We start from the raw sequence: 23,914 nt of genomic DNA, 5'->3' as shown, positions 1-23,914 counted from the left end.
ATTTGTCTTTTAATGATTTACATATTACCTAAAAATCATTCACCATTGGTTGTCAAATTAAAAACTACACCTTTATTTCTATATAGCCTTTTTTTTATTTTTAATCATTTTTGAACTAAAAAAATATCACCTGCCTGCCTTCTTAGTAATTCTCTTACTTCTTCTGTGACCTTGAATTTCTGACCATGACCTGGTATAATCCAGTCTGCAATTTGTGCAACTTTATATCTATTTTTTATTTGTTCCACTGAATCATCACTACCTGCTTCAAGCCAAATGCTGGGATTTTCTATATCTTCATGTTTCTCGAACAAATCACCTAATAATTAAAAATAATTAATAATTTATCTACCTACTTATTTTAATTGCATAAAACGAAATTATATAATATTTACCAGTTATGGCAACAAGATCTGCATCCTTTGATACAGCAAGTACTGTGACATCAGAGAGAGTATGCCCTGGAGTTGGTATAAGCTTTACACTGCTGTTGATTATGTATTCTTCACCTATAAAAACAATGACAAATTACATAAATACATGCCTACCTACTAAAATTATTTAATTTCAGTATTTATTTTTACCTTTGTCAAATGCATGTGCATAATAATTCTCTTTAAAGGAAACACTATATCCAACTATGTGTTTAGCATTTAAAAAAAGATTATTATTTCCTATGTGATCTGAGTGACCATGTGTTGATACAACATAATTTATTTGATCTGGCCTAATATTTTGTTTCTGAAGTGCTGCAACATAAGAAAACATAATTAAAATTCTTCTTATAATGAATAAAATGTAGATTACATACTTAGGATCATTATAAAATGGAACAAGTCTCACCATCTATTATTTTCTCTGAATCCCAGGCTGTCATAGTATCTACTATAATATTATGGTCACCTTTTATAAGTGTGCAACTACAATTTGCTTTCATCTCATCTTTTCCATTCATAACAGAAAATCCATCAAACAATACTATTACTTCACTCATAGTAGGATGTAGAACTGAAATGTTATAAATAATTTTTTTTGTTTCCTTTAGACTGTTGTTTTTATTAATATTTTCTGAACAGAGGTACCTAACCGATATAATTATTACCAGAAAGGAAAAAGTAGATTGGATATAAACTTATGCCAATAATTTTATAAGTAATAATTTTATAGAGGTACCTTCAATATTTTTTATGAATAATGTATAGTAAAAGTCTTAGGTACTTTTTTTTAACGTACCGAGATTAAAATTTAATAGTTGTAAAAGAATTTAAACAAAGGAAATGGATAAGATAAAAACATAAAGCAATCAAACGGCACAATACAAATTTAACAATAAATTATTCGATACTAGAGATTTTCTAACAAATGACTATGAATAAAATGTATATAAACGGTAACAAACTGTGAATTGAAGTACTAACTAAATTTGACAAGTAATGATGAAAATGACACACGCCATATGTGACATCTCTCACTGTCAATTGACAGCAATAAAAATAAGAACGCAAATGCCTACCTAAATTAAAAGCCAACTAAAATACAAATAAATGTGAATTCATTTCTTATTTTTTACTAATACCTACAAAGTGTTCTATCCATAGTAGCTCTTTTTATTATTTCTATTTATATCATTTACAGCCAGAGGCGCTATTCAGATCACAGATCAGCTCTGCATTTTCTATGCTGTATCTACTAAATGTGTTGTGTACGACGAATGAACGAGTAAGAAATATTATTCTGTGAGTTGGAATCCCATCTACCTTCTCAGCTGTCTTTGCCGGTTATTTTTAGGTTAAAATCTAAAATAAATTCCTAAAGCTGTGGTCGTACTTTCTTGCGTAGGTTATTTTAAAATTTCATCGTGCGCCAAAACTTCCTTTATACATGAAAATTGCGCATTTGGATCCTTATGTGTCTCGTGATCTTTTAAGTTCATTACATTGTAATTCCATTGTTTACACAGGGTTATGAAACAATAGGCAAGTCTCTGTCGCTTACGGAGCGCCAGTTCGAAACGAACAATGTCAGGTGATGTACAACCAAGAAAACGTAAAGACAAAAAACGAAAAAAAGGTAAGACAAGTCAGTACAGTATCAGTTACATTTATTTTTAAAGTAGTACTAAATCACTTACATTTTCTTTCTGTTATAGATGATTTAGGTGTAGAGGAGCCTCGTGGGACAGCAGCTGTGTTTGGTGAAGGGGATGTGTTTATACACTCGCAGCATGATCATGGAACTGGTGGACATTGGTGTGCCAAGATCATATTCTTTTCTCTATTGGCAGTATTAATCACTCTTATTGGATTGATCATATTGGAAAATAGGGGTCTTACAGAATGTAAGTTTAAATATAAATAATTTTATGTAATAATACAGATTCAATAATAACCAAACAACAGGTGTTGAAAAATAACTGAACATACATAAAAGTAAGCCCATATATGATAAGAGTTCTCCTTAGGATCAAAGAAAAAGAAAGCTGAACGACATTAATAACCCGATGTCAATATTTTTTGTTAAAATATGTACTTCTCTTTATCACAGTGGAAGCCAATTCTGTTGAATCTCGGTATTCCGGTGTTTTGGAGGGTTGGCTTGAAGATGCACCTGATGATGATCACCATGATGAGCACACATTAGAGCTTAATCACCCTGTAAGTAATGGTATAAAAAAGGCTAACAATGACCTCTGTATAGTCATGAAGTCAGAATAAAATGCTACACCAGTCATTAATTACACAAATACACATTTATCCTCCATAAAAATTCCTACACAAGACCACCAGTGCAATAACAGCACATTAATGTCTCCTAATAGATAGAGACCCATACCAGTCCCATAGTGAATGATGGGTTACTAAATATGATGACAAATGCAATTCTGGATGAACTAGTCAGGTGTTAATTAATTATTAGTCATTATATATCTAACTCTTACTTAATATTCTCAGACAGGTAAAGATTGAGTGTAATGCTATCTCTTGTATTAAGTAGGTTTGAACCTACAATCTTTAATATATCGTGAGACAGTGTAGTAAAGTATTGGTGCATGACACTTATAATAATATTTTACATAAAAATAAAAACTAACAAGTATCTTCTTACTTATGTCAGGTGTATAATATAGATATATATACCTACAATATTACTGAGACTGTATCATCTTAGTAAAGATTTAAATATAACATTCATAGACTTCCATTTAAGTACTGTTAGGAATTTATTGGTAAAGCACCCAGAAACCATAATAAACAATACAATAAAATTATTGAATAAGTATTAAAATATGTCAATAGGTCATGTATGTATTTATTATTAGTTATGTCTTAAATTGTATTTTATAAAACTTACTAACAACTAGGATGATGAAAATGATCATGGGGATGATCATGAACTTGATCACAATGATGATGATGATCATGATGAGGATGAAAACCATGATGATGATCATAATGATGAGAATAATTATGAGGAAACGGACAATGAACATACTGAAGAAGATGAAGATGATGACCATGATGAACAACAGGATGATGAGGATGATGAAGATCATAATATAGAAGAATCTGATGAGGTGGGATCTTATAAAATAGGTTCTGGATTGTATGTTGCTAATTAAGTTAAACAAAGCTAACAAATACAAAATATTGTAAATTTAAGCAGGACGAACAAGAACAGACAATATACAGCAAATATTTCGAAGGCAACAACGTCTACAACGATGACGATAAGGATGGAGAAGAAAATAATGAGGAAAACGACGATCTACAGACAGTAGACGAAGATGATAGTCAAGAAACTAATTTAAATCAGTATGATGATGATAATGACAGCAGTGAAAATAATAACGACATTGACAATGATCAAAGCATTGAAGAAAATGAAGACGAACAACAAGAAAATTATAACAGCCAGAATGATGAGGTGCAAATAGAAAAAGTCGTAATAAGTGTGGTGTGAACACATTTTAAATAGCTAATACACATTTTTATTGGCACTAACAACTCTATAGCTTATCTAAATTTAATAACACTGATAAAATTGTGACTTTTTATCTACATTGTAATGAAAATTGCATGAATCATCAAGTTTTTGTAATATTTTTTTTAACGGAACATTTAATGAAGACTTACTAGTTAGTAGTAAAATCTTATATTAAATATAAAATTTTTCGTCTTCTGTCATTTTGATATTATAATTGCAAATAATTTATTATATAGCATCATCAAATCAGCCTTTAACTGTCCACTGGACATAAGCCTCCGCTTAGAGGGTTTTACCAGCAGTTGCCACGCTTGGCAGGCGGGTTGGCAACCGCAGTTAGGCTTTGAAGATATTTTAATAGGAATGCTGCTACCCTGCTGCTGCTGTTATATAGCATAACTATGAATAATTGCAATTTTAATATTTTTGTGTCATAAAAAAAAATCGGGCATAGTTATAACGGGAAACTGGCCAGAGCAGTTCAAGATCAAGATTATCTGTAACATTACGTAGATATTATTTCTTTATATTTTCTATTGACTGGACTATTTTCTTTTTTATATATATTTCTTTTTTGTTTATTTTTTTATTCATATAAAATAATCTGGTTTTGTAGCAATATTTTACGTATTAAATTTAACATATAATAAATAGCCTCGTAACATACAGTCTACTCAGATGTGAAGATAACATTTGGCAATTTATATGATTTTCAAATGCTTTATTTTAAATGTCATCTATTTTTCTGTACAAACACTTTAAATTGATTTATCAATATCTAGAAATTAGGATGATGAAATTTTTCAATTTATTTTAATTTTGTTATTTATTTTTCATTACAGAACCAACGTTAAAAATTAAATAATAAATAATTATTATAAAAAATATATTCTCAGGATGAAGAACATGAAGAAGAAGATAATGATGAGGATACAGAAGTGGAGTTAGAAAAGATCGAGAGAGAATTGCCTAATGAAGAACCAATATCAACTGAACTGCCGGCGTTACCTGAAGAAGATATTGACGATGACAAAAGCCAAGGTTATTATTATATACATTTTTTAATGTATGCTTTATATAATATAGTAATAATTAGAGATGAAACGGATAGCAGTTTGGTCGGATGGATACCGAATATTCGGCCAACCATGTGGCCAGATATCCGGCTATTTTAGTGCGAATTGATCGCAATCATGACCCTTTTTCTTGGTGGGCAGCTAATGCCAAACAATACCCAAATTTAACAAAGTTTGCCAAAATCTCTCTCTTAGCATCTTGCAGCAGTGTGTGCAGCGAAAGACTTTTATCTGAAGCTGGCCTTATTTATGACGAGAAGCAAAACCACTTACTACCTCTCAATGCAGGGAAATTAGTATTTATTTTATTCATCATAATTTGCCCTTAATGCAGTATGAGTACTAATTAATTAATTTTCTTTCTACATTCATTTACTATTATGATTAAAAATTTAAAACTAAAACTAATTATATTTCTTAAGTGATACTAAGACTGTCTAAAAAAATAATTACTTCAAAATATATTTGTTTTATCCAAATTTTATTTAATTCAACGGGATGCCTGCCGGCCGAATAGTAGTTATCCGGTATTCGGCTCGACAGTATTAAGGCCGCCGGATAGGCCGTATACCGGATAGTTACTAGATATCTGTTTCATCTCTAGTAATAATGTAATTTATAATATACTTTGGTAAGTACGCCAAAAGTGAAACCCCGAATATTTATTATTTCTTCAGATTTGTTTATATATAAGTCATAAATTACTATTTCATCATATTTTTTAGGATTTTTATATAATAATAATAAATCAACATAATAAACCAATATAAGAAGATTAAGTATACACGAAGGAAGGTCAAAAAGTTCGCGGAATGAGGAGGAAGGGGGTGAAATTAATTGAGTTGAGATCATCTTCAATGGACTATCTCCCTTGTTTGAAAAGACCATGCCACTTGTAAACCATGGTTTTATCAGGGGCAGAGTCCGCGTAAATTGCTAATAGCTCTTGAAAAATCATATTAGCAGATTTTCCTTGCTTGATGAGAAACTTTATAACGGCGCGGTATTCAATTTTCTCCATACTCGCTAACTTCTTCCCGATTCATTTGTTTCTTTTTTTTATACTACTTAGAATGGCAAACATCTAACGGCCCACCTGATGAAAAGTGGTAACCGTCGCCTATAGATATGAGCTTGTTTGCAGGTCGATAACTCAAACCCAACCCCTCCATTCCGCGAACTTTTTGACCTCCCCTCGTAATGCATTCAATAACGGTTTGTTTGATTTTAACTAATCTCCTAATATCCCTCCTAAATCCAATATCAGGCTTCTAAAAACAATGGTGTATGACTAACCTATAATAATGTCAATGTTTTCCACCTATTTTAAGGTCTTGTACCAGAGATTAAAAACGGCTCATGAATTAATAATCATTGTGTTACAGAAATTTAAATCTATTTGTGCTTAAATATGTAATGTAATGTAAATTTGTTGTAGAAATATCCGAAGAATTCGAAGCCAGCAAAGAAGATAATGATGAACCTGATACAGAAGAAGAATTTTTAGAAGCTGACGATGATGAGCCCCCAGTGGAACGCATAACTGCACCAGCCGGAAAGCCCTATGTGGAGGTTTGTTAAAGTGATGTTTAAAAGCACTAAAGTTTTTATATTATTATTTTTAACTACAAAAATGATATATTTATTTTTTTTATTTTAACCCGAAATCCTGGACTGTTTTTTAGATAAATTAAAATCCATTTATTGTATCTGTGAGAACGTGAACGATATAAAATAAAACTGCGTTTATAAAATTACTTAAAAATATTTTTGTTAAAGGAAGAAGCTACCTTACTTGTACAAACAAAACTACTGATGCTATGCAATTTTGAAATCTTACACAAACGTTTTATAGGTATAGGTATTTATTTAAAACTTTATTAACCCCTACAACGCGATATAAATATTGACTATAATGTTAATGACATTTTCTACCACCTACCGAAATTGGCGGTTGAATGTAGAAAAAGAAACTCAACATGCGTTAATAAATAATTTAGGTATTGTGGAATCCATACCTGTTAAAGGAATTTCCCAAAATTCCTATGAAATTGTCATAACTCTCTATATGGGCTGAGCCACAGGTGATGCGCAAACTTTTTGCGTTATTTACGAGTTACATAAATTTTGTTTGCAATCTAAAATAACGTAATATAAAATTAGATAGATATATTGCTATATAGATAAAATTATGCCACAGCATTTATTTTTGTATTGCCAACCCCAACATGTAAATACATAAAACAAAGAAACAGTTTCTATCTACATAACATTTTGGAATAACTTTTAATAATAACAATAATAAAAATATGACTATAGGTAGAGGAAGAAGTGTCATCTGAGCAGCCTCCAGATACGCTCAACGAAGAAGAAGAGTATGAGAAACAACAAGAAGAACTTCGCCGGGAAAAAGAAAAGTCATCACACCGTGAGTACAATTTTTTTATTTAATTTTTTAACAGTTTATATAACATTGGTGTAACTATCTTGGGTCCTAGTCGACTGAAACGTACTTAGTTTGTATATATGTATTTTTTCCTCAAAAACATTCCTATGCCATGCCAATCATAATCAAAATTTATTTGAATTTTACAATAAATATTCCTAAAACATACAAATTAATACACCTATAATCCAAATAAATTATTTATGCCCATCTTAGTTACACCTAAGTGGCTTAACAATGGTGACAAGACAAGCTATATTTGCCTGATCAATGCAACCTCTTTCCTACTAATAATTTTTTTGCCAAGCCTTAACACTAATGGTACTAACAATGCAAACATTACTAAATTATTATTTAATGATGTCTCTGAAAGCTGTAAAAATAAATGTTCATTTGATTAATATTCTTTTATTTCGACCCTTTTATTTACTATATAATGTTTTTAAATTTTAAATTAAATATGTAATTTCTTTTTGCCAATGAATTATTACACTGCAAATATACATGTTAATATTCTTAAGTTTATTAATTAAAAGAATATATAATTATTATTTTATTCTAAATGTAATACACACTGTAGTAGTTGAATGTTCGTTTATAAATTAGATTGTATACTTACATTTTTCAACCAACTTCTAAAGAGGAGGAGGTTCTGAATTCGATTGTATTTTAATTATTGTATACTTTTAGGTCCTAAAGGAATTTTATCAAAATCGATTCGCTAGTTTGGTTTTTAAATCAAAATAACTGGTGGATTGAAGTCTGTATTTTTTTTTTGTGTGAAACAAAGTCGTGAATTATTATTATCTCCCATTTGCTTGGAAATTGCTTTATTATTAAAACTACCTCAACTCTTTTCGATCCACTACGAAATAATGCGTAAGTAATTCCTAATAAAACAAGAATGAAAATTGCTGAATACTTATTGTTATCAAAAGTAATTCGATGTGACTTGGAACGCTAGTACCTAATGTTTTTTTAAATACACACTAACACATCGTGTGTTTTTATTTTTAATGACTTAATTTTTTTTCTGTATAATTTATAAACCGAATAAGCATTTCCTTTCAAAATATAAAAAAAAAATAATAAGAAGGACACGTGCCTTTTATTGGTGTTTCTTGAACTCTTTTACACTTTCCACGCAAATTGGAAAAAAGTGCTATACAAATCTATGTCGAAATAGCAATAATGGCCTTGTTTATTTAAAAATTAATAACATTACAACTTTTAATGTTAATCTACCGTCAATTGCTTTATTTCCGGCCTCGATAGTACATTAATGTATACCTACAAGTGTTAGTAGGCCACTATCAAATAGTAGTATACTATTTGTCATTTAACGTGGGTGTTATTTATTAATAGATAATAAGTATGTTATTGCACGAACTACAAACAACAATGGTATCATAAGCACTAACACATAAATCATAAAATAATTAAAATTAAGAACATTCCTCACGCGCAATAAAGTATTTTAGACAATTGCAAATTTTAAAAATTTTTATTCAAATAAAATCCTCATTGAAATGCGGTACTAGGCTATCAAATATATAAGATGATTTTATATACATTATGTTACTGGTTGTTTCTAAAATAATGATAAAAAATGGTACCTCGGACCAACCTCAATATAAAATTTTATTAATGATAATAAATATGTATCAGTAACTATAAGTCCACAATTTGCTATAGGATTAATCATAGAATCAAATCTATAAACATGCATAGTGTAAATTTAATTAATGGAATATATCCAATAATTTAAACTATTATGTAATAAATATTACGAAATTACTTGTCTACTACAAGCAATTTCGTGAATCAATAAAAATGCTTTTAATTGCATTTTTATTAATCTATCCTATCTGAATTTTTGGCAAAAATGTGTTACCTTGTACACAACAAATAAGTAATTTAAATAAGAATGTATTGTGTAATTTTTTAAAACAATTTGATCTGTAGGCGATCAAGTAACTTCTCAAGAATTTACGAAAACTTAAAAACACACATCTTTTGATGCCATAAAAAAATAAAATGAAAATTTTATTCAATTGTACTCTTTCGACAGTGAGAGATTTCATTTTTCTTATTTTTAAAAATCTCCTATTTTTTGTTTCTATTAAGAAAAAATTGCTTATCTCAAATATTTATAATACTTTCAGTATTATAATAATATATAACCTCTTATTATTTAATCTGTCTGTATGTTAAAATATGTAATGACGTTATTAAATTGATCGAAATTTAGCAAACGCCTATTTCCATTCAGATTCTCTTGTTAATGCTTAATGCAAATCTTTTCGACTCTGTTTTAGTTTCGACTTATACGATTCCTGAATGACTAGCAAACTTAAACTTAAATATCATTGCATTTTATTTTAAACTTCTACACACACTGATTCTTTGAGCTCCATAATGCAATCAAACCACTAGAAACTTAGATTGTCTCTAGTGCTAGTTATTACTTATTTTTTTTTTAAAGAATGTGAAGTAAAACATATATATTAACGATTGTACTCTTAAGTATTAAATGGAGCTGCTCTACGTCTTTTATCTTTAAAGCAACTATACATTTGTGCGTAACTAAAGCTGCTTGACCATCTTCGGAGTCACTGAACATCCAAATATGCAATATCTGTATTATTTTTTAGTTTATTTTCAAAATTTACAACAAAATCCATAAAAGTTTAATCCTCAGTTATAACAACTCATGAATAGGTTTCCTGGATGTCCCAATTCCCGATTGATAGTAAACAATTACAATAGCCTGTATGTAGCCTTCATGCGACATCTCACGGCTGTCATGTCCACGTGCGTATTGTCGTTCTATTTCAAATAAATAGTTATGAACCGCTGAATTAAATTTAGCGAACCGATAGAGCAGAATATCATCTTCATTAATTTAAAAAAATCCTTCCGTTGGAATTAAACACCGTTAACCTAGTTACCTATTCAGAGTCATGTTAATGGGATCTCCTTTTGCAATATTGTCCCACCTTTGATACAGTCAGTCTTAAATGCGTAAATACCATATTTTAACCGTAAATGTCCTCGTTTGAAACATCAATATTGTAGCGCCTGTAGCCTTCTGCTAAGCGTGTGCCGCGTGTGTTGCAGTGTGGCTGAAGCTGAGTGTGGGCGGCGCTTTGCTGGTCGCCACACACGCGGTCATACGGCGGGCTACAGCGCCGCGCGGTGCGTACACGCCTCCATATCCTAATTCTTTACTACAAATAAAATTTTCAAGCTCGCGTTTTATAACGAGCTGAATTGGTCTGACATGAAAATAATAATATACAAGTTCATAAGTTTCATAGGCATAGCTAATGCCATATTGTTCTTGGTAACACATTAGCGTAAAACAGTATCATTTTTGCTATTGATTTGAATATAAATAGTATTAAGACTGAACAATATTTTCTATAACAGATGAACCCGCTAGTGAAGAGCGTTCTGTTAGGGAAGAGACGCCTCTGTTGGATAGACGTATGACATTGATACCAGAAGATTTTCGTACACCTGGTAGGACTATTTTATATTGCTTAATTTAATATAGTTTGAAATTATATCACTTAAACGTCACATTATTATATTAGCCCAAAAAACAATAATTGCGGAGAGTTCGCGGCCAATCGTTGAGGAGGCAAAAGCGCAAAAAATTACACCACAGTTGAAAGCACCAACTCCTCCACCTCAAGAGGAAGTTGAAGAAGAAGAAGAAGAAAAACAAAGTGGTGATGAGGTAAGTAAAAGAACATGAAGTTGTTAAATTGATCACTATAAAGAATATACTATCGAAATACTCACTCTCATTCTAGGACATTGAACCTATCAAGACGTCTGAAGAACAAAAAGACAAAGAACTGTATAGTGACGACGAAGAAGCCGAAGAAGAGGAGGAGGAAGAAGTAGTAATAGAAAAAAAGGAATCAGCAAAAGAGATTTCAAAAGTCGAAAAAAAATCTATTCCTCAACCAGAGACAGAACAAGAAGATGACCCGGACGATGTTGAAATAATCGATGATGAGCAACTAGAAGAAGAACTAGAAGAGGAAGAGGATGATATCTCGGATGTTGATGACGTGGAACTTTTAACCCGTCTGGAAGCTAAATACGGTCGCCTGCCCGAACCCGAGAGACCTGGACAAAAACATAGTAAACGCGTATCTTTTGTGTGTGACCTTTACATAGCGACAGCAAAGCATGACCTCACTATTAACAAATTAACATACTCAGTGGCTTCACTAACATGATGTGAGTGATAATTATTTAATTGTATAAGAGCATAAATTCAACATTTTAAATATATTTTTACATTTTACCTAAAGTTAGCTGCCAATATCAATAATAATTCTGGCACTAGGGAAATGGTATTAGAAACCGCATAAGAAAGATTTGTCTCACAAAATGCAATTGTACATTCGACAAAGAAGCCTTATCTTAGAGAGGGAAAAATTTTAGGTTGACAGCGCATGCGTGGTTTCTTTTTGTATGGACAATCATAGACTATGATAATCGCTTATCTAATATTTTACTGTATAATATTGTGTTTAAAAAACCGACTTCAATTGTGGCAAAACAAGTTATTTTGATTAAAAAACATATACAATAAAATCTATAAATATATCATTTCGGATAAAAAAGTTCCAAATGGATTTACAACTGACAGAGTTATGAAGTAACAAACATGAAATACAACTCAATTGAGAACTTTTTTCTTTTTGAAGTTGGCTGAAAGTAACCTGCATCCTAAATAGTAAGTATATACCAAATTTCATTACGATTGGTTGAGACGATAAGTCAGTTGAAAACAAAAATCTAGAAATTTATGCAAATGATTGATTTTGCTTTGTTGGTTGTACTGATCGACCACACTATACCAGAAACTATAACACACTAAAAACTAATCTTGTCGTCTGTTAATTAATAATAATATCCTGCGACAGATCAACAGTAATATCAAACAATATAAATTGCTCTAATCCAGAGCTGAGCAATTTTTATTTACATATGATACGAAATAAATAGGTACACCCATTTTCTTTGATTTATTTATTTGACTGAGAGACTACATAGTGAATATGTATTCTGTTCTAAATAGGCCAATATGAAAATATATTGAATTTCTATTTTTGCCGTACTAAATACACGTTAGGTTCAGTTACAAATACGTAGTCATAGGTAACAGTTATCAATAATACAATTGTACGTTTAGATATTTTAACAATACAAAAAATATAATCTTTCTTTTTAGAAGACGGAGGTAACAGCATAGAAGACCAGTGGCCGGGTGAACCAAGCGACCCGTTCTGGCGCCAAGAGCTCGATTCTGTTGAGGAACAACTCCAACAGGTACTTAATTTTAATAACCGATACCCACTTTATTTAATACTTGAATCATACTGAATTCTACCAAAGGTTTTGAAACTACCTAGGAAAGTGCATAGGCCCATTCCTACAGCGTTAGCAGCATACTTTATTTTGTGACAACTGATTGTCGGTTTTCTTAACACGACAAAAAATTGATTATTGCAAAGCAAAATCTATTTATAGAAACACTACTCCACGTTCTACAAATAAATTCGAAATTTTTAAATCTAATACGTCTACAAAACAACTCTTCACTCATTGGAGTGTGTGTGCTCACGATTAAAATCCCTTTTTGCGAAAAATTTAATTGCGTAGGAAAACAACAAGACCTACTCTGACTGTGAGAACGTGCAAAAATCTTTGCATTTAGCGATGAAATGTCTGCAATATTAATTTATTACTTTCAATTAGACTACGTAAGAAAACTGAATGAAAATAATTCCTATTGAAAGCTTTATTATGGGATATTGTTATTATTAATTATTAGTTGTTATATATTATTTTTGGAAAAACCTTGTTGGTGTATTCTCTTCTCTTGTGTGACTTGTTGAGATTTAACTTTTTGTCATCTAATTGCATGAATATTTATAAAATCTAATAATAAACTAGATTTTGATACAACTCATTTAAATTTCATCGAAATAGAGCTTCAATTTTTGTCTTTTTTTTTTGATAATTCATGTCTCTTTCTATCACATTTTGTCAAATCATAGTACTAGTTTTATTTTTGAAAATATATGCATGGAAATTTCTATATCGAATTCTCATTACAATCTTAGTATTTGCACGCTTGTTGCTCTATCCGCTATTCGAATACACCAACGGCGTTTTTACTTACATATTTTTTATCTAAACAAGAACATAGATTTTTAATTGATATATATTATCCGGTTTCAGGAGTGGCTAGACTAACTCGTTTTGCATAATTTTTTACTTCAATTCTTTGCTCGTTGTGCCATTTTCCTTATACATGCCGTCGGCGGCGCCACCGGGCTGAGAGGTTCGCCCGCACCCCGCGTACCTCTCCCCCGAGGGCGTCACCGATGCCTTTTACCCTTAGAAATTAGAAAACGTGTACGTGAGATCTTGCATGATATTACTCTAGAAATCTATTTCAAAAATTTTTCCATATATTTCCAATGTTTTCCAAATTTTACTATAGGTGGAATTAGATCAAACAAGGAAATACTAGGATTTCCAAATTCTCGCAATTTTTACTTAGTGTAAACGTGTCAAGAGCATTCTTTAAAAGTTCTTTCATTGCTCGATTACATTGGCGAAGTTTTATACCTTGTTCTTTTAGTCTACTTCCACCTTAATATGTCGTAAATGAGTATCAGTGTGGTCGAAAGAAGCCACGAGTGTGTACGATGTGTGCGAGTGTTGTGTACTAACTGTTGGCGCGGAGGGCTCTTGGGCAGCGGTTGCGGAGAGAGCAGAAGCAGCAGCGGCAACGTTGCGCGACAGTGCGCGCGCGCAGTGGCTCGTGGCGCGCTTGCTCGACTTGCAGGCTGAAGCACGCCGCGACAACCGCCTCCTGTCACGGGCAATCACCGCATATCTACACCTGCTCAAAATGAATGAACGCCTATCCGATAAGAAACTACTAGAAGTTACTAACCGAGCATTGGACCGAATTAAGTTCAGAGGTTAGTGTCATAATAGGTTTAGCTAGTTACTTTATTAAGCCAATGTTTAAGTTGGATGCTTTGATTATAGTTTTTTTTTTTTTTTTTACCAGTTCTGTTATCAAACTTTACTTCATAAAATTATTTTTTTGGTTACACCAATTTCAGGAAGTTACCTAAGTGCAGAGCCTGTTTACAAAATATTAATACGCAGATTCCCTGATAAGCTGGAGTACCGAAATAACTTGACGATCTCCTTTCTTATGGCTAACAGGTATTTATCACTTCATTATATAATTAATTTTAATTGAATAGGATATTCGTTATAAAAAATATTAACTAATAATTAGTAATGAATACTCCTTTCCACTCAGGGTTTGCTGAAAGAGAACTCTTGCAGAGCTAAGCTCGCCTGTTGTACATCTTTATTTAAAATAAATTATAATAATGTAATTTTTGTATATAATAAAGTATAAATCTTTGAATAAATAAATAATAATGGGAAATAAATATTTTAGGGCTGATTTAGCTGAGGGCGTACTTAAAGAAACTTTACAACTTTGGCCAGATGACCGGGTTGCATTGGCCCATTACGGATTCATTTTGAAAACTCAACATAATAGACTAGAAGAAGCTCTAGCCGCTTTCCAAAAAGCCCTCGAAGGGGACGCCGGTGCTGCCAACGAGCCTCGCTTCTATTACCACTATGGTGACACATTCTTATTACTCGGTCGACATGCAGAGGCACATGAGGTTCATAAAAAAGGAGCAGCACTAGGGCATTTCTTATCTCCGGCACAGCGCTCTTTATACAACGTACCCCGGTTAAAAAGTAAACCATGGTGGAACATAGATGAAACGCCGTACGCAAAGCTTGCACGTGCTTTAGAAAAGTCATGGAGGGATATTTTAAAAGAAGGCGAAGCTGCTAAAGCTATTTACGAGAAAGAAAAAGAAGGGCTGAAAGAGCGCGGCGAATGGTCGCAGTTAGATTTGTTTGTGCGGGGTCAGGAAATCCCAAATAGATGTAAGAGAGCGCCAGTGACTTGCTCGATAGTGCGAGCAGAGGCAGCAGCAGTTGGCTGTCGCCGCGGGCAAATCAAGTTCAGCGCCATTGAGCCAGGCACACATGTACGGCCGCACGTCGGCCCGACTAATTGCCGTTTGAGAATGCACTTAGGTCTAAGCAATACCAAAGATACGTTTATAAGAGTCGACCAAACAACTAGGTAAAACAACATATTATTATATTCTTTATACTCATTGCAACCGACATCTAATCTATACATACAATAAAAATGTAGAGGTCGAATGTCTGTACATAGAAAAAAAAGCTAAAATACCGAATCAGGGGGATGTTAGAAGTGAATTAAAAAACGTCCAGTTTTTTTCATATTTTTTGTTTCCCTATCTGTTTGTCTGTTTGGACGGGACTACGAATCGTTGGACCAATTTAAATGAAATTTTGCATGTAGCATCATGATGTAAGGTACCACACCTAACATCTACGATCAACGTTTTAGAGATTTTGAATCACGGAAAATTAGAGTTACCGTGGGATAATTAAAAAACTATAGTAACTTATACAGCTTAATATATAATACACGACCTATTAAAGTCATTTTGACCTAAGGCAAAGAATGAGAACGACACGTCTTCACTACAATAAAGAGGTTAAAATGTTTATCGAAAGAATAACAAATACCATGCGGACAAAGTCGCGGGCATTAACTATTCTGTAATATTCATAGTGATGTTCGTGTGTACAGGTAATACTTAGCACTTTTCGTCGGACAACCCATTAATGTATTTACTATTCCAATGAAACCATAAAATAATAGTACATTCTTTTCTTTTATTAAATCTATTCTTGGTTTCTTTCCTCTTTTTTTTATTTCACGTACTACATGCCTACGGAATCCGTCACTCTTGGCCATTGGAAAAATATATATTTTAATATATATATTTTTTTTTGTTATTAAGGAGTGATATTTATTATATTTATAAACATTTCAGGCAGTGGCAAGTCGGTAAAGTGTTCATGTTCGACGACAGCTTCGAACATGAAGTGTGGCACAACGGAACCGGCACAAGGCTGGTACTCATCGTAGACGTGTGGCACCCCGACCTCACACCAAGCGAGAGGCGAACTTTACCCGCCATATAAGTGGCATTTGAATTATCAATCTACTGACGCCTCGGATCGGGCCATATCTATATAATAATATACTCCTTTGCAAAAAAAAAGGGGCACTTTTACAGTAACAAGAAGAGCCAAATTTTAGTTTGAATTACAGACCAAATATTACTCTTAGTAAATGATATTTCACTTCATTTCTGGTTATTCGAAAACGTAAGCGCCCCTTTTTTTTAAAGGAGTTTATATAGATATCCATTTAAATGATAAGCAGTATATATTGATAGTGTGTCGGATTGAATGGTCGACGGTGGTCGAATGATAACCGGTATACTTTGTTCAAACTAACCCTTATTTCAATATTATCGGTATAATTAGTCACGTTAGTAATTTATATATTGACAGTGGAATATTGTAGTCATACAAATGTATAAAATAAAGTCAATAATATTTATTTATGACTACTTAATTGTTATTCTATTGAATCATACGTAAATAGTAGATTGGCACCTAGATAGTGTTTTATTGAGATTTTTGATGAGTGAATGAACTATATAAAGCGATACCGGAAACATAATATAAGTGCATTTTGTTTAACGAACTACTGTATTATAAATAATATTTTGTGATAATTTTCCAATTGTTCTAAGAGTCGGATTGTATTTTTAGAAATTATTATATTGAAATACAATTTCAATGCTCGGTATATCGGACTTTAATTTTATCTAAACATCACCTTCATTCATGAAACTTCTTATTGACAGTAACACCTTATTTTAAAAAAAAATATTGCGATAGAAGACAAATTCAAATTAGGACAATTGACCTCTGACCCATTCATGTTTCTACCGTAAAGCAGTTGTATTTGCATGGCTGTGTTTCGGTTTGAAGGGTGGGATATGGCGTGAATTTACAGGGTACAGAGGAATAACATCCGAGTCCTCAGGAATGGCAACGCATGGGGGGTATCATAGGCGAAACAGTATACTCTGTTATGTCCATGGTACTGCTCATATCTATAGGCGACGGTTACCACTTTTCATCAGGTTGGCCGTCAGCTTGTTTGCCATTCTAAGTTGTATAAAAAAAATACAAAAGTCAGTTAATAAATTGTAGTCGGCATATATTTGGTACAATTTTTTGCCAAAAGTGTGGCTTAAATAATTATAACCTTATTAATACTTACTTAATCTAATAAAGCTCATTGTATAGTTACTACAATAGTGGAGTGGAACACTGGAATGTAAACATTCATACAAACACGTAAATGGCAATAATGATCATTAACAGATCAATAATGATACATTTATAAAATAGCAGACTTATATAGGACGGACATTTCTTTTAAATATTTAACAGATAGGCAAACATCAATTTAAAGTCAATCAATTGCCTACTTTCTAATCTCAAATAACAAAAGTACACTGAGAATTATAAGTAAAAGTGCCGAACAATACAATATTTAACGTCAATGTGTAAATACATACAATCAAAAAAAGTTAAACTGATGTTTTTTTTTTTCTTTTAAGTATTATCCTTTATTCTACATTTTAACTATGGTAAAAAAATTAATTGAGATAATTAAAAAAGAATTAAAGCTAAGTTATAAAAAGGAATGTATTACATACATCAATAACAAAGACTAATGAGATTCTTTAGTACAAATACCCAAACATGTAAGATTTTATAACAATATTTTGTAGTCTAACACAGAATGATTGTTATAAGATATAAAATATAAATGAATAAACATTATATTATTATAAAAAATATAAATATAACGCGTTGTTAAACTTGAGCTAAGTACAATGTCTATTCATTTAACATTTTACACTTCTTTCACAACCACCTTCAATAAATTCATCATAGTGCAAGATATTTTTCAAAGAATTGTTAATTTATCTAATCCATTCTATAAAGTAAATGTCACTGAGAATAAGGCACGTCGTTAATGCAAGGTCTAGGTCAAGGCACTAGATAAGCGTCATTTACTGGTTGGTAAGCGGGCGGGCCCGGCGCTTGCGGCGTGGCGCGCGCGCAGTAGGCGGGCGCCGGCGGCGCAGGCGGCGGCACATCCCAGGCGCCGTCTGCAGCCCCGTAGCTATTCACTGCGCCGTATGTACTACCGCCGTATGATGGAGATTCACATTGCGTGACCGCATCCATATCCATCCTGTTGTCGTAGCTTGATGCAGTCTCGTATCCACGGCTTATATTATCGTAGGGCGATAAGTTACGATCGTAAGTTCTAGGAGGACCGCAACCACCGTTGGGCTCGTTGTAAGGTCCAACGACGTCGTAACCGGAGTTCTTGTGAACTCTTCTCACGGTATCATACCTATTAGTTTTTATAGGAACAGATTCAGAAGGCGGCTGCGATGGATCGTAAGCATCTTGAGTACGTGACATCGCGTCTCTTTCAGGAGCATGATAGGAAGCAGGTCGAGCGCCATGAAAATTGGAATATGAAGAATGTGCCGAAGTAGGACGAGAAGGTCGCCCTTCACGAGGTAAAGAACCGCTGGATGCTAAGTATCCAGCATTTCTATATGACCGACGCGATCTGCGTACAGATGAGCCAGCTCCTCTTGAACCAGATCTACGTTTTACACGACGAGGTGTCATCGGTTTTAAAGATCCTTCACTTGTAGTTGTTTCCGTTGGACTCAACTCCATTGTGTAAACAGTACGTCTTTGTAGAGTCCCTTTCTCTGTAACAAAAGTTTTATGGTTATTGTCATAATTAGAATTAAACATTTTAGATAAGGAAATGCAACTTTAAAGATTTGTGTATGGAGTTTTTGTTAAAACTAATATATAGTATCTCCACTAATACACCTATGCAAGAGAAGAAAGCATTGAAATGAAAACTTTATTTAAATAATAACAAAATGATATCGTTTTCTCACAGAGAGTGCTCAGTTAATATCATATTAATAGATTGTTACAGTAAATGAAATTTTATTCATGAAACGTGTTATGCATTAAAACATACAAATAAAAAATATAGGTTAAGCTATACCTGATGCCGTCTTCCTTTTGTTAACTGATTTAAAAGCCAAGATTACTGCGAGTGGCAAGGCAATAGTAGTAAGTAGAGCTGCTAAAATGGACTGTCCAAGCTCAACATAGTACCACTGAAGGAAACAACCATCTACACGAGCAGGTCGCCAAGTACCGGGCCTTTCTTCCCCGTCCCACACTGGCTGACATCCCCACCCATTACTCTCCCACCAGCTTACACTGTCGGTCCCTAAAGACAGCAAACCACTTTCCTGTAATATAAAATAAAGTACTTTTGAGATTACATTTAGAAGTATTTGTGTTTATTATTCTCCTGTGACAACAAATCTAAATTCATTACCCATTCAATATACATTCAAAACCCTTCAGAACAAAAAAAATAATATTTTTTGCAACAGACTAATTATAAAATTTTATATATCTCTACAATTACATCTATACGCCTATGATTTCAAGACCACAATAAACTATAGCTTAGACTGTCTACGCTGTGGAGATAGATTTTGCGTAATTTCCAAACATTGTCATTCATAATAATTTATTACAACTTACTCTATTTTAATATAATTATTACCAGTTTAACTTACATATAATTAAATCAAGAAAACTCAACTAGTTTTGGGACCATTTCGGACCCTTAATGATGAACAGCTGTGACGCGAGCACAAGCCTGACAGTGCGCTTTGGCCCACTAAGAACGAGCTATAGGCGTTCGCAGCACCGTCACAGCTAAGAAAGATGGCGAGTGGCTCACGAGGTATGCAGTCAGGCTCGTGCTCGAATTGCAGCCGCTCATGATTAAGAGTCCCGAATGATCTCGAAACTAGTCGAGCATTCTGGACCTAATTACATGTAAGTTAAACGTAGTAATTACATTACAATATAGTATATACTTAGGAAACTTAACAAAATACAACTTACTCTATTCAATGTTCCCAAATTTAGATAGTAGCAAATCAAAAATACATTCCATGTTAGCCACATAAAACTCCATATTGCATACTGTAAAAGAAGTAAAACATTATAATATACTACAATATAATAAAATAATATACTGTATTTCACATTGTCCTATAATTGAAAAAAATATATGTACCAACAATTTTTAACACATAAAAGAACGTTTGAAAATAAATATCCACTATCATCATTTCAGTCATTATCCGTCCACTGCTGGACATAAGCCTCCTCCATAGACTGCCATAAAGAATGATCCTGAGCTACCTGCATGCACTGAATCCTTGCAATGGATTTCAAGTCGTCCCCATCTAGTGGGGGGTCGTCCCACACTGCGCTTGCCCGTACGGGGTCACTACTCAAGAACTTTTCTTCCCTATCGGTTATCGGTTCTTCGAGCTATGTGACCAGCCCTTTGCCACTTTAGCTTGCTTATCCGTCGAGCTATGTCGGTTATTTTGGTTCCTTTGCAGATATCTTCGTTTCGGATTCTATCACGCAAAGAGACTCCGAGCATAGCTCTCTCCATAGCCCGCTGAGTAATTTGAAGTTTTTGCATACGAACAATCATGTAGGACCATGTTTCGGTTCCATAAGTCATCACTGACAACACGCACTGGTTTTTAAAGACCTTCGTTTTAAACTTTGAGCTATTTTAGATAAAAAAAAAATATGGCGTAGTTTTCTGAACGCTGCCCAGCCGAGTAGGATTCGTCAGTTGACCTCTCGGTCGAAGTTGGATTTATCCATTCGGATAACTTGTCCCAGGTATACATACTCATCGACAACTTCGAGCGTTGTGTTCTCAATCGTAACGGGTATAGGTATAACATGGACGTTAGACATGATTTTAGTCTTGTCCATGTTCATCTTAAGACCTACCTGTTGAGAAACACCATTGAGGTCATTGAGCATAGTATTCAGATCCTCCAGCGATTCCGCCATGATTATTATGTCCTCAGAAAATCGAAGGTGAGTGATATATTTACCATTGATGTTTATATCATATCTTTTCCACTCCAAGAGTTTGAAAACATCTTCCAATGCAGCTGTGAAGAGTTTCGGGGATATGACATCACCCTGTTTTACTCTTTTCTGTACTGGGATGGGTTTCATACTCTAGTTCTGTACTCGGATAGACAATGTAACCTTATTGTATATACACTTCAACACTTTGATATACATATAGACAATCTGGCACCGCTGGAGGAACTGCAGTACCGCCCATGTCTCGTTTGAATTGTTTGAATGGCTGTGTTTCGGTTTGAAGGGTGGGATATGGCGTGAATTTACAGGGTAATTAATCTATAGGCGATGGTTACCACTTTCCATCAGGTGGGCCATCAGCTTGTTTGCCATTCTAAGTTGTATAAAAAAAATTTTTTACTCAATAATAATAACTTTATTACATAACCATGATTATAACAAACTCAGCACTAGAAATTATAGTAAAAGTAGGTACAAATTTATTTATACATTTGGATCAGTTTAATCATCTGTGTCTGAAGTAGGTTATAAAACCTGTATCTCAGACAACAGCACACAACCATCATTAGATAGTATAATATTAGCTCAGTAAAGATAAGAAAGGATTTATCATAATATTACCCCTAAGGATATAAATATAGGGGTAAAAGTTTATATAAGGATGTAACTTTTTTAATGGACTCACTTACAATTAATTGTTTATTATATAAAAATAAAGAAAATATCAGTATTTCCCAAACTACATCCCGTAATTGTTAAATAAATGATATGCACTATTTAGACCCACATTTTTTTTTAATGAAAATGTGCAATTTCTCCTGCAGAACACTCACTTCATAGAATGAAATTATTTTTATTTCACTCTATATATAAAAAATGAAAAGACAACACTACCATAACTAAAACAAGTTTCTTAGAAGTTTGTGTTTTTATAAATAAGGAGGTTAGATGGTATTCAACTTCCTACTATATGTATGAGTATGACTATTATAAATGCGAAAGTTTGTGAGGATGAATGTTTGTTATTCAATCATACTAAAAAGCTGAACAGATTTGAATGAAATTTAGTACATGAGTAAGTTATATCCTAACACATAGGATAATTTATACATTGATGTGCATGAGAAGAATCCCAGGGAACAATTAGTTATAATATTTGACAATAACCTGTGTAAATCAAAGATATTTTGTAAGTATTGGAAGTTGTAATTATAATTTTAATTATGAACAAGCACTGTAAGCATGGTTAGAATAGTGAAAGTTTTGTACTTTGACTTACACCGACTTTATTGAATAAAAACTTATTTTTTTTTACTTTTTAATTAACTTTGTGTGTTGTATATTTGTAATGTTGTATACTTACTGCTATAATGTAATTTGTAATATATTGAACTGCTCCAAAAGATCCAAATATGATCAGCAGAATATTTGTAAAGTTAGCAATAATAGGCAACCACATATACCCCAAAAAGTCGAATACTTGGCGTTGTATAGTAAAAATCTGAAATTTAAAAAGTGAACGCATTATAAATTACATATTTATTAAAAAGTTCAAAAAAAAGTTCCTATGATGCCCTTACCAACTCTATCACACAGACTATCAGCATCAAAGTCCTCAATCCACAAACAGCCATTTTCAAGAAAATTTATTGCTTTTATCACTATTCTTCATTCTAGACTCACACTAATTCACATAATACTTTAAAGTTGAAACTAGAAATTTATGTACGAATAATTGGTGAATAAAATACAAAATCATATAAGTTACAGTTGTGCCATCACAGCCACAGAGTAGGTAGGTACATTATTTCATTTATATCTGAGCTAAAATGTTCTGCTTTATGCTCGTATAGTACTGTTTAATGTCTTTGCATTTAAATAACTAGCTTTTAATATTAATAGTCTAAAAGATAACCAGTAAAAAAACAATAAAAATATTAAACAAACATCAAAAATTACATATAAAACACAGATTAGAAAGACCAAAGAGTATACAGACTGTCCCGTTAGTAGTGGACCAACGGGTTATGGGCGGTAGTGAGACTTATTGTTCTAACAAAAATACTAAAATTTATAGTCCTAGGTCTTGTAGTTATTAAATTAGGCTGTGTTTTCAAAATGTGGTGAAAATATCATCCATGTAAGCTAAATATTAAATTTTACCATATTTGTTTTTTTTTATTTTATTGTTGTTTTTTGTTCAAGGTAGTTATAAGAATACATTAGTCTTCCTAATTAAAATGAGATTCAAGCATATTGAACAACAACAAGAAAATTATTACATAAACTAGATGCAAACTTT

The 23,914-nt window shown here is 32.7% G+C and overlaps 3 protein-coding genes across 10 annotated transcripts; 1 reads left to right on the top strand and 2 right to left on the bottom strand.

Moving 5' to 3' along the window:
• Positions 1-71: 71 nt before the first annotated feature.
• Positions 72-1,611, bottom strand: LOC113518519 (metallo-beta-lactamase domain-containing protein 1). 3 transcript variants are annotated; one of them, XM_026903495.3, is made up of 5 exons: positions 1,581-1,611; positions 844-1,008; positions 585-749; positions 396-509; positions 72-319 (listed from the first exon to the last, which is right to left on the bottom strand). In XM_026903495.3, exons 1-5 carry the CDS (start codon positions 1,594-1,596, stop codon positions 105-107), a joined length of 675 nt encoding a protein of 224 aa, XP_026759296.2. In that variant the 5' UTR covers positions 1,597-1,611; the 3' UTR covers positions 72-104. The 3 variants fall into 3 exon arrangements, with proteins under 3 accessions (XP_026759296.2, XP_026759297.1, XP_026759298.1); XM_026903496.3 differs by lacking the exon at positions 1,581-1,611 and adding an exon at positions 1,174-1,412; XM_026903497.3 differs by lacking the exon at positions 1,581-1,611 and adding an exon at positions 1,234-1,412.
• LOC113518518 (aspartyl/asparaginyl beta-hydroxylase) lies at positions 1,529-17,350 on the top strand. Of its 6 annotated transcripts, XM_031913173.2 has the most exons (19): positions 1,529-1,546; positions 1,636-1,736; positions 1,961-2,070; positions 2,150-2,338; positions 2,545-2,654; positions 3,362-3,574; positions 3,661-3,924; positions 4,881-5,025; positions 6,499-6,632; positions 7,380-7,488; positions 10,627-10,704; positions 10,939-11,031; positions 11,106-11,251; positions 11,328-11,664; positions 12,764-12,861; positions 14,288-14,528; positions 14,676-14,781; positions 15,026-15,736; positions 16,524-17,350. In XM_031913173.2, the coding sequence occupies exons 3-19, from the start codon at positions 2,019-2,021 to the stop codon at positions 16,672-16,674; spliced, it is 3,177 nt and encodes a 1,058-aa protein (XP_031769033.2). In that variant the 5' UTR covers positions 1,529-1,546; positions 1,636-1,736; positions 1,961-2,018; the 3' UTR covers positions 16,675-17,350. The 6 variants fall into 6 exon arrangements, with proteins under 6 accessions (XP_031769033.2, XP_031769034.2, XP_031769032.2 ...); XM_031913174.2 differs by lacking the exon at positions 1,529-1,546 and having other exon boundaries at positions 1,585-1,719; XM_031913172.2 differs by lacking the exon at positions 1,529-1,546 and having other exon boundaries at positions 1,587-1,788.
• A 400-nt stretch (positions 17,351-17,750) lies between these two features.
• LOC113518228 (uncharacterized) lies at positions 17,751-23,619 on the bottom strand. Its single transcript, XM_026903043.3, has 5 exons — positions 23,193-23,619; positions 22,976-23,113; positions 20,590-20,670; positions 19,667-19,919; positions 17,751-19,355 (listed from the first exon to the last, which is right to left on the bottom strand). Exons 1-5 carry the CDS (start codon positions 23,244-23,246, stop codon positions 18,610-18,612), a joined length of 1,272 nt encoding a protein of 423 aa, XP_026758844.2. The 5' UTR covers positions 23,247-23,619; the 3' UTR covers positions 17,751-18,609.
• Between the last annotated feature and the right edge of the window lie 295 nt (positions 23,620-23,914).

The sequence above is a fragment of the Galleria mellonella genome, unplaced genomic scaffold (assembly GCF_026898425.1).
Source record: "Galleria mellonella isolate WM207_F2 unplaced genomic scaffold, CSIRO_AGI_GalMel_v1 utg132, whole genome shotgun sequence".
Taxonomy (NCBI): Eukaryota; Metazoa; Arthropoda; class Insecta; order Lepidoptera; family Pyralidae; genus Galleria; species Galleria mellonella.
Note: the sequence above shows the minus strand (reverse complement) of the source record. Positions and strands in the feature narration are given on the sequence as shown.